This window comes from Lithobates pipiens, unplaced genomic scaffold (genome assembly GCF_037356315.1).
Source record: "Lithobates pipiens isolate NorthernLeopardFrog02 unplaced genomic scaffold, aLitPip1_a1.2 Scaffold_28, whole genome shotgun sequence".
Lineage (NCBI taxonomy): Eukaryota > Metazoa > Chordata > Amphibia > Anura > Ranidae > Lithobates > Lithobates pipiens.
In genome coordinates, this window is record NW_027507789.1 from 210747405 (window position 1) to 210758753 (window position 11349).

Here is an 11349-nt window from a genome sequence, read left to right on the forward strand (position 1 = left end):
CAGTGTCCATCAATGCTGCCTATCAGTGCCTCCTCATCAGTGCTGCCTATCAGTGTCCATCAATGCTGCCCATCAGTGCCTCCTCATCAGTGCTGCCTATCAGTGCCCATCAATACCACCTATCAGTGACAATTAGTACTGCCTATCAGTGCCCTTCAATGCTGCCTATTAGTGCCCATCAGTGCCGCATATCAGTGCAGCCTCCTCATCATTTCCCACCAGTGCCACCTCAGCAGTGCCCATCAGTGAAGCATATCAGTGCCCATCAGCGAAGGAGAAAGATTACCTGTATACAAAATTTTATAACAGAAACTTAGAAAAACATTTTTTTTTTATTTATTTAAATTGTCAGTTTTTTTTTTGTTTGTTTAGCAAACAATAAAAACCCCGCAGTGGTGAATAAATACCACCAAAAGAAAGTTCTATTTATGTGAAAAAAAAAAATGATAAAAATGTCATATGGGTACAGTGTTGCATGACTGCAGAATTGTCATTTAAAATGTGAGAACGTCGATGTGACGAAGTAGGCAAGTGGTTAAACAATATAAACATTTTCCACACAGCCTCAGTCTTCTGTGCAATGCTATAATTGCACTTCACATGTGACAGCTCGACTTCAAATGCATCCGTCTAATGTCACATAATAGCAGATCGCAGCTTTGTCCTAGCTACGGTAGGCTGTCCATTTTAACCCATGAGCTGCTGGAGAAGAAAAAAAAGAAAAAAAAAAAAAAAAGAACAAACCTCTAGGTCTGATCTTTCAAACAAAACAGAGGGGGGGGAAAAAGCGCAACATTTTCTACGGGATAAGCCCCCCTATGAGCTTCACAAACAGAAGCTGTGTGCACCTAGTGGTGCCATTTGCCAGAAGTGCTTCCAGTAGCCCCTCCCATCTATTATATATATAAAGATTCCTAAGGAGGCAGCCCAGCTTAGTGCAACTCCTCCTTTCTTACTGCTGGGAAGGAAACTACATGAACAGCTGTGAAGACATCAGGAGAATTCAATTCGCAGTCACGGGCATTGCGAGCCATCAGGCCTTCTTATGAGCAATAATAGGGAGGAAGAGCAATTACCGGGGAAGGGAATTAAGGACACAATCTGGAGCAGGAGCAGCGTGGGGGCGACTGCTGAAGATTTTCAGTCGTCTTACGGAGCTTCAGGTGACGGGAGACAGTAATCTGCGATAACACCGAGCATGGCTTTCACCATGCTCCGATCGCTGCCCGCGCATGTCATGTACCCAGACTTTTCTATGATGTCCGAGGACGAGGAGAACAGGAGCGAGAGCGACAATTCCGATCAGTCGTTCGAATGCTACGACACTTCAGAGAAGAGAATGAAGGTGTCTCGGAAGACCGGGCAGGTGGTGGTGGTGAAGCAGAGGCAAGCGGCCAATGCCAGGGAAAGGGACCGGACGCAAAGCGTTAACACCGCCTTCACTGCCCTTCGCACGCTGATACCGACGGAGCCGGTGGACAGGAAGCTCTCCAAGATAGAGACTCTGCGCTTGGCATCTAGCTACATCTCCCACCTGGCCAATGTGCTGCTGACAGGGGAGGGCTGCGAAGATGGGCAGCCGTGCTTCAGTACGGTGTACAGACCCCGGGACGAGTCGGAAGGAAAACTGCCACGCAGCATTTGCACGTTCTGTCTTAGCAACCAAAGGAAAGGGGTAAGTGGAGGGGTACACATCAAATCATACAATGCTGGCCAGCATTTTAAATTTATCTATCTCAAAATATAAGGGGCCGGAATTTAGGTAACTGAATTAATAGAAGTGTTATTTTAAACTGCAATTGAGAGAAGACTAATCCATCTTTGTACTGCTGATTAAAAACAGAAAAGCAAGGCAATGATGGAACCATGGTGGTTCCAGGTTTGAAGTTCACCAATTACCACAAGAGTAGTGCTGGCATTGCTAAGGGTTGCAATGTAATATAAATAAGATTATATGCAGTAAGGTCTTTGTTCTCAGCAGGAATGGGCCAATTAATGCCGAATTCAGCAGCCAGCCTATTTCAGTTACAGCAGACCTTGCAAGGGATGCTGCGTCTTCATTATCAACATGAGAAAACAGTTAGGCATCAGTTTGGACTAGAATTTATACCATCCACCGAGATCCCAGGACTAGTCTATTGCAGTTCCTAGGAATAGTCTATTACAGATCCTAGGACTAGTCAATTACAGATTCTAGGACTGGTTTATTACAGATCCTAGGACTAGTCTATTACAGGTCCTAGGACTAATCTATTACAGTTCCCAGGACTAGTCTATTACAGATCCTATGAGGACTAGTCTATTGCAGTTCCTAGGACTAGTCTATTATGGATTCTAGGACTAGTCAATTACAGATTCTAGGACTGGTTTATTACAGATCCTAGGACTAGTCTATTACAGGTCCTAGGACTAATCTATTACAGTTCCCAGGACTAGTCTATTACAGATCCTATGAGGACTAGTCTATTGCAGTTCCTAGGACTAGTCTATTATGGATTCTAGGACTAGTCTATTACAGATCCTGGGACTAGTCTATTACAGATCCTGGGACTAGTCTATTACAGATCCTGGGACTAGTCTATTACAGATCCTGGGACTAGTCTATTACAGATCCTAAGACTAGTCTATTACAGATCCTAAGACTAGTCAATTACAGATTCTAGGACTAGTCTATTACAGGTCCTAGGACTAATCTATTACAGTTCCCAGGACTAGTCTATTACAGATCCTATGAGGACTAGTCCATTACAGATCCTGGGACTAGTCTATTACAGATACTGGGACTAATCTATTACAAATCCTAGGACTAGTCTATTACAGAACCTAGGACTAGTCTATTACAGATCCTAGGACTAGTCTATTACAGATCCTAGGACTAGTCTATTACAAATCCTAGGACTAGTCTATTACAGATCCTGGGACTAAAAAAAATAAAAAATAAAAATAATAATACAGATAATACATGTTGGAATATTATTTACTAGTTTAAGGGCTATTGGGGGTTATTTATTAAAACAGGAGGGTGCAAAATCTGGAGCAGATGTGCATGGCATCCAATCAGCTTCCAAATTCAGCTTATTCAATTAAGATTTGACAAAATAATAACTGGAAGCTGATTGGTTTCTACGCAGAGCTGCACCATATTTTGCACTCTCCAATTTTAGCAAATCAACTCCAATAACTAGTAAATAATATTCCAACATTTAACATTTATGATCCGTATTATTATTATTATACACGATTCATATAAGATGCGGTGTACTTTACAGCACAAAATTAAAAAAATATATATTATTACATTTTTTATAATTGCTGTTTTTATTTGTAATGTATGAAAAGGAACAGGTCAAATATTAAAAAGGAACAATACAATTCTAAGAAAACATAGAAATGCAGAATCTGTGAATGTGGCCACACTTGGGCAAGAGCCCAGTATTGGTAACCTAAAAGATTCCATGTTAATAGCTAATTGTTATTGCTTACTGTTATGTAAACTTATGAATACAAAAACGTAAGCAGGTGTCATAGAAATAGTTGAAACATACACAAAGGGGGTTATTTACGAAAGGCAAATCCACTTTGCACTGCAAGTGCACTTGGAAGTGCAGTCGCTCAAAATCTAAGGGGAAGATCTGAAATGAGGGGAAGCTCTGCTGATTTTATCATTCAATCATGTGCAGGCTAAAATTCTGTATTTTATTTCCCTTGCATGTCCCCCTCGGATCTACAGCGACTTTACTTTCAAGTGCACTTTCAGTGCAAAGTGGATGTGCCTTTAGTAAATGACCCCCAAAGAATTGTAATATCTTTAGTGCTACCCATTGCTGTAATTACAAGAAACAAAAAACGAAAAGCTGGATTATTATCTCCAAATATCCTTAGAAAATGATAGCGCTTGTCTGACAGAAGTGAAGTGCACATGCTGATAAAATGTGTCAAACGTTCCAATGTATTCTTTGTATTTTAGAGTACAATAATAAAAAAATTCAAAAAAAAAGAGAAAAGCTCGGAGGTGTTTTGTATTCTGCAGAGCCTGGTGCTGCACGGTAACAAAAGGCAGCAGAGCAGCCCTCTGGGGTAATCTCTATATTTTAGCTGGGAGGGTTAAGCAAAGCGCTTTGCAGGGGCCTCAGACACATGAGCCGCTGTGATACCTTTTTCTCCACCGCGGTCAATTAAATCCAATGCCATTGTTATCATTTCCACACTGGATTTTTGAATACCGCTGGCCTTTATTTTGCCAGAGGACTGAGGTTTTCCTGTGAATGAGGGGTGCAGCTATTTTTGGCTGCGGAGTTTCTCCTCTCTATATAAATAAACTCCCACTCCATATTCATTTTTCACTTCCTTTCTTTGCAACATTTTATACTTATACTTCCCTACCCTAGTGGCAGCCATGACACAGGAGTTATACAGCACAACTGTGCACAACAAACGCCGAGGCTTGTCGGTGTTTGTGTTGCATTAACATATTGATCAGGCCTAACACTCATTGGGACAAAGTGTGGCACTTGTTAAATAGTGGATATGTCAATAAGGTTTTTCTTTTTATCCAGCAGTGTCAGTGCAACGACAACAAAAGGGGCCATTTATTAGACTGCTTCTCTATTGTGTCAGCGGGCTGATAAAAGTCATTCCTGCACAGAGGTGGCTTTTGTAATTAGTGGAGTTGATTTACTTAGCCCTTGCACACACGGGTCGGACATTCCGACAACAAAATCCGTCGGATTTTGTCCGACTGATTTCGTCCGAAACTTGTGTTGCATACACACGGTCAGACAAAGTTGTCGTAAAATCCGATCGTAGGTAACGTGATGACGTTATTTCGTTACGACGGGAATACGTTCAGGCTAGTAGCTTTGATGTAGGAATTTGATCTGAGCATGCGTGGCACTTCGTCCGATCGGAATTCTCTACACACAATCGGACAAAGTCCGATCGGATCATGTTGTCAGAAAGTTTTATAGCCCAGCTCTAAAACTTTGTCCGTCAGATATTCTGACGGAAACAGTCCGATGGAGCCCACACACGGTCGGATTATCCGACAACACAGTCCGATCAGACATTCTCCATCGGAATGTCCGACCGTGTGTACAAGGGCTAAAAGTGGAGAGTGCAAAATCTGGTGCAGCTCTGCATAGAAAGAAACCCATCAAACCCGGAAGCTGATTGGTTCCTATGCAGAGCTGCATTAGATTTTGCACCCTCCAGTTTTAGTAAATAAACCCCAGTGTGTCTTTGCAATGCACAGGAGTAAAACACAAAATATGTTTGTAAATATCCTATGATATTTACAAACATATTTTGTGTTTTGAGATATAAAATACATCTGCTCAGGTACATTTACCACACAGAGATTGGTTAAAGCGGAGTTCCACCTAAAAGTGGAACTTCTGCTCATTTGTCTCCTCGCCCCTCCGGAGGCACAATTGGCACCTCTTGGGGGGTCTATGACAGGTATACTGTTCCCGCTTCCGGGAGCCCCTGTTGATGTCACGGCTCGGCTCCCTCCTCCTTCCCCGGTCGCCGGGTCAGTAGGAGAGACTAGCGGAGCCTTGCACATGTGCAGTAGGGTTCCCAACGTGAAGCCGTAAGGCTACACTGCCAGGTTCCCTTACCCGCAATGAAGGCGGCATGTACCCAACAGCTGAAACATCAGCTGCAGTGCCGATATCACTGGACTCCAGGATATCACTGGACTCCAGGACAGGCAAGTGTCTGATTATTAAAAGCCAACAGCTGCAGTATGTGTAGCTGCTGGCTTTTAATTTTTGCAGCGGTGGGCGGACCTCCGCTTTAGACTGTCACTATCATGTGCTAATTGGCCAATAACATCGTCCTTTGTTGTATATTATGATGATTTCACCTCTAGGAGTCTAATTTACATCTAGGTCTGGTAAATAACAGATACATGTGGGGGGGGGGCTGAATTACTAAAATTGGGTGCAAAATCTGGTAAAACCAATCAGTGTTCCAGATTTTATTTTCAAAGATTAAATAAGAATAATAAGAAAGAAAAAGAACAAGCTGAAGTTAGAATCTGATTGGCTGCCATGCACAGCTGCACCAGGTTCTGATTGCTCCAGTTTTAGCAAATCAACCCCCATTATTGTCTACCAATAAAATATATAAAAAAATATTACAATAAAACTCACTATTATTTTACCACTATTGCTACTTTTTATATTCCTTAAAATATCAAGTCAATGAAGTGTGACATTCAGTAGCTCATTTCAAGAATATAATTAATTATAATCAACGTTTACTAACTGTAAACCTCATTTACAAAGCTCCAAGCTACATATTGGTTACAGCTCAGTCCCACTATAGGTTTGTTTGTTGCTTGTCATTAAAGTGGATGTAAACCCTCCCTAGTGACTTTTACCTATAGGAACGCCTAGAATAAGGCTTGCCTATAGGTAGTGGAAATATCTCCTAAACGTGCGCCGTTTAGGAGATATTTCACTTGTAGTGCGCCGATGATGTAATCAGCGCATGCGCTGTGAAGAAACAGACCTCCGTGCCGTTTCTTCCCCCAGCGTGTGTCGTTACTGACGTCACGCTGCTCCGGCCAGTCAGAGCCGCAGTCCGCGGCCCCCGGAAGGAAGAGGGGCGAAGATGGTCGAAGCCTGCACAGGGGACAGCGATGGATTGGTTTGCAGGGAAGTGTCACATAATGGGCTAGAATGTGATGCATACTAGCCCATTATGCTTTTAATTTGCAGGCTTTGCAGGGAGCAAAAGAGGAAGTAAAACCCATCAGGGTTTACTTCCTCTTTAAAAGGCCTGTGGGGTTGATTTACTAAAACTGGAGCGTGCAAAATCTGGTGCAGCTCTGTACAGAAACCAATCAGCTTCCAGGTTTTATTGTAAAAGCTTAAACGAACAAGCTGGAGTTAGAAGCTGATTGGCTGCCAGGTACAGCTGCAACGGATTTTGCACTCTCCAGCCCCAGTGTTTGTGAAGAAACTCATTAGGCCGGCCACCCAGTCTGATGCTTTACCAGCACAAACGCTTCTTAGTTCAACCAGGTGCTGCCAGCGCACATGCACTATATCGTTGGTCCCCTTTGTCTATGCCCGGAAGTGGGTGCAAATAACTGTCAAAAGCCTTGTACACACGGTCGGAGAATCCGTCGGAATGAGTCTTATCGGACCGTGTCGTCAGATAATCCGACTGTGTGTGGTATGCATCGGACTGATTCCGTCCGAATCTCCGTCCGACCCAATTTTCCAACATGTTGGAAATATTTCCTGACCAACTGGGCCGGACGGACCTAATCCGATCATGTGTAGAGCATTTTCATCGGACCAAGTGCCACGCATGCTCAGATCAAATTCCTACATCAAAGCTATTGGCTACTAGCCTGAATGTAGTCCCATCGTAACAAAATTACGTCATCACGTTCTGAAAGATCGGATTTTTCGCCAACTTGGCCCGACCGTGTGTATGCAACAGTTTCGGACTAAATCCGACGGGCAAAATCCGACGGATTTGGTTGCCAAAATCTCCAACTGTGTGTACGTGGGCTTAGACCGGTATCTGCACCCCCCTCCCCCCTGAAAGGTGTCAAATGTGACACCGGAGGGGGGTGGGGGTTCCGAAAAGCGGAGGTTCAATTTTTGTGTGAACCTCCACTTTAACTTTTGGCTTATAAAAATAATCCTGCTGGCTCCTGTATTGGGACAGACTGGCTCCTGAATTCCATATTCATATGCCCAACCTACCTTAAAATAATGAACTATTTATCAGCTTAAAGCATACTAGAAAATAAAGAGAAGCTCTGAATGATTGCTATAATCACGATACAAGGCCTGCAGTTGAAAGTTCCCTTAGGCCTGGTTCACACCTATGCATTTTTTTTTTAGTGCGTTTTCAGTTTTGCAGAAACACACTACAGTCCATTTAACATGTTTTCCTATGGATGTAGTTCACATCTGTGCATTTTATGGAAAGGGCCAGGGACTTTTTTTCTGGTTCCATAGACTTCGATGGAAAACGCTAAACGCACCTGCAATAGCAAACTGCAACCTGCACAAGTGTAAATCAGGCCTTAAAGTGGTTGGTTGTAAAAGTTTGATTTAAAAAAATAAAAATAAATAACAAACATGCCTATACTTACCAATGTAATGGTTCCGCACAGAGTAGCCCCAATCCTCTTCTTCTGGGGTCCCCCCACTAGCACTCCAGGCCCCTCCTCTTCATTAGGCCCCCCCCCGAAAAGCTTCTTTCCCTGGGGGCACCCAATGCGTGCGTCGCTCCCGACTCCCGCTGCTGTGACTATTGACACAGACAGCGGGACTTGGCACCAGCCCCCTTGCTCCCTTGTCATAGCTTTTGAATAACAGCAGCTGGAACCAATGGCTCCTGCTGCTATCAATCCATCCAATGAGAAGCATGACAGCAGCTGGAGCCGCTGGACTCTTGTACATCGCTGGATCAGATCAGGCTCAGGAAAGGAAAAAAATATTTCATTCTAAAAACCTTAAAGTGATTGTAAATGTAAAATAAAAAAATAACAAACATACCATACTTCCCTCCACTGTGCAGCTCGTTTTGCACAGAGTGGCCCCTAAACATCCTCTTCTGGGGCCCCTCAGCAGCTCTCGCAGCTCCTCCCCACATCTGATAATCCCCTCGGAGAAGCGCTTCCCTGAGGGGCTTACCTTGCGTGCACGCTCCCGAGTCAGGCATTCAGCGTCCATAGAGGCCGAATGCAGGACTCGGTCCCCGCGTCATTGGATCTGATTGACAGCAGAGGGAGCCAATGGCTGTGCTGCTATCAATCTATCCAATCAGGAGCCGAGAACCCCCGGGTAGAGAGACAGCACGTCCCCATGGGTGAAGTTCAAGGGGTCAGATAAGTAAAACGGTAGGGCTGGGGGGCCACTGACAGGTGTTTTTTCACCTTAATGCATAGGATGCATTAAGGTTAAAAAACACGAACCTTTACAACCCTTTTAAGGCTTTACAACCACTTTAACCTATTCATTCCGCCAGTGGCGGCCCGTCCATTAGGAGCATTGAAGCGCCACCCCCTTTATCCACGGCCGCCACCCCCATCCTCTATCCAGTGCCGCTATTTGGACAGAACACCGCAACCCCCTATTCATGCGTTCGGCCCTTTTTAGGACGCGGGCCGCGTGAATTTCAGCGACTGGGCTTTTTTTTTTTTAAAGCACCTGATTAGAGCCATAGGCTCTAACAGGCTTCAAAATAGGGCTTGCGGCACAGAGCATTGCCACCCAGGTCTTACAACAGCAAATAAACATTCGCTATTAAAACACTGATCCTCAATCCAGCCAATCAGAAGCAGGTCTGAGACCCGTTTTCCAATTGGCCGAAAAGACTCACAATTGGCCGCCGAGGAGGAGGAGGGAGGAAACGGAAACCGCCACAATGCCCACGGAGAGCAGGGGAAGGGAAAGACTTTGCCACCGCCGAGCAAGGGAAGCCGCCGGTGAAGCCCGGGAGAAGAGCTGCCCACCATAGATGGGGTAGGTGCGCCAGACCTAGCCGACCGACCAACCAGGGTGGGGGGTGTGGTACTGTTTGCCCCCCCAAAAAAAAAAAATTTACCACCGGCCGCCACTGTATTCTTTCAAATTTTTAAAACTACAAATGCGTCCCGTCTTGAATGTTATAGGAAATAGATGTGAAAAGTACAGCAGCCCACAGCAAACCATCTCAATTTCAGAGTAGTCAAAATAAGCAAAAAAAAATGACTGAGGAGATAAGAGTTCCTGTCACTCTTTGCTAATCCGCAATAGTCAAGGAGTGTATTTTTTTTTGTTTTGTTTTTTTCCCTTTTCCATTAACTTAATGAATACATTGATTTTTAGCGTATGACTGCATTTTGTTTATGTGAGCACTCATAGAGGATATCGGTGTAGACATCCGTAACAGAGTTCTTTATTGTTTTTGCTAAGACTGTTCATTATCGTTACAGGCCTCTAGGAGAGATCACGCCGGGGGCTGCCTTAAGGTTCGAGGACTGAACACAATACGGATTCCGCAAAGATGATCGTTGCTTTTCCCCCCGGACTAAAAAGCGGAAAAGAAGCAATACAGGGCCCGATAATTTAATTTTCTACTAAAGACAGGAAAAAAAACAAAAATTAGAAGGACCAACAAGGTGGCCGAGAGCCACGGCTAAAACCAGAGCAGAGCTGGTCGCGTTATCTCTGAATGTCGCTATATGTGGGAGAACCTGAGCAAGTCGGGGTACAGCTGCCTTGAAACGCGGGGAGGGGAAAACGCATCACGATAAAGGTCTGGAACTTTTATATCTCGTTTTGGGACAAAGATTTCTGGGTCACCAACCCCTGGAAGACTATGTGAAGAAAATATTTGTACATATGTTCACCAAATTTATAGATTTTTTTTTTATTAAAATAACATTATTAAAATGTGTTTTTTTGTGTATTTTTTTTTTTAAGAGGTTTACAATTGTGTATTATCTTCCAGCATTAGGCCTGATTCACATCTATGGCATTTTTAGTGCTTTTTTTTTTACATTTTTTACATTTTGCAGATTTGTACTACAGTCCATTTAACATGGTTTCCTATGGAACACGTTCTGTAGTGCAAATCTGCAAAATGCAAAAAGCACAAAAAATGCCGTAGGTTTGACTCCCAGCCTTACTGAATCATTTATCATTTCCGATCAAGTGCTGACTGGCAACTGCAATTTAACAATTTGTGCTGTTTATATTTAACAAAATTCAATCGAAAATTAAAGCGGTATTAAATCCAAAAATGTAATATATTGCAGCAAGAAGTGGTGAATGAATGAATGAATGAATGACTTGTATAGCGCTACCTATGAGAACTGAATCGCCTCAGGGCGCTTTTGCCGCCGGTGTCCATCTGCGGCACAGTGCGGCCCTTTGCCCCATGGGGTCCCGACACGCTTACAAACACATACATATACAACATACAACATATTTGCCTATTTTTTCGACAGGATCTAATTAACCTTATTATTATTATACAGGATTTATATAGCGCAACAATTTACGCAGCGCTTTACAATATAAAAGGAGACAATACAGTTATAATACAATAAAATACAAGAGGATTAAGAGGGCCCTGCTCAGAAGAGCTTACAATCTAATAGGGTGGGGCAGGTGGTACAAAAGGTTATAACTGTGGGGAATGAGCTGATGGAAGTGGTAGATGATTAGTAGGAGACGTGATAGGCTTCCCTGAAGAGATGAGTTTTCAGGGACCGTTAAAACGTAGCAAGAGTAGGGGATAGCCGGACAGGTGGAGGTAGCGAGTGCCAGAGGATGGGAGAGGCTCTGGAGAAATCCTGGAGATGAGCATGGGAGGAGGAGACGAGAGAGC

The 11349-nt window shown here is 43.6% G+C and overlaps 1 protein-coding gene across 1 annotated transcript; it reads left to right on the forward strand.

Moving 5' to 3' along the window:
• Positions 1–916: 916 nt before the first annotated feature.
• On the forward strand, positions 917–10412 carry TCF15 (transcription factor 15). The gene is made up of 2 exons (XM_077460449.1): positions 917–1675; positions 9950–10412. Exons 1-2 carry the CDS (start codon positions 1199–1201, stop codon positions 10022–10024), a joined length of 552 nt encoding a protein of 183 aa, XP_077316575.1. The 5' UTR covers positions 917–1198; the 3' UTR covers positions 10025–10412.
• The last annotated feature ends 937 nt before the right edge of the window (positions 10413–11349 follow it).

Coding starts and splice junctions, on each gene's coding strand:
- TCF15 (XM_077460449.1), top strand. CDS start 1,199: ATGGCTTTCACCATGCTCCGATCGCTGCCCGCGCATGTCATGTACCCA. Junction 1,676..9,949: donor TTAGCAACCAAAGGAAAGGG/GTAAGTGGAGGG, acceptor TTATCGTTACAG/GCCTCTAGGAGAGATCACGC.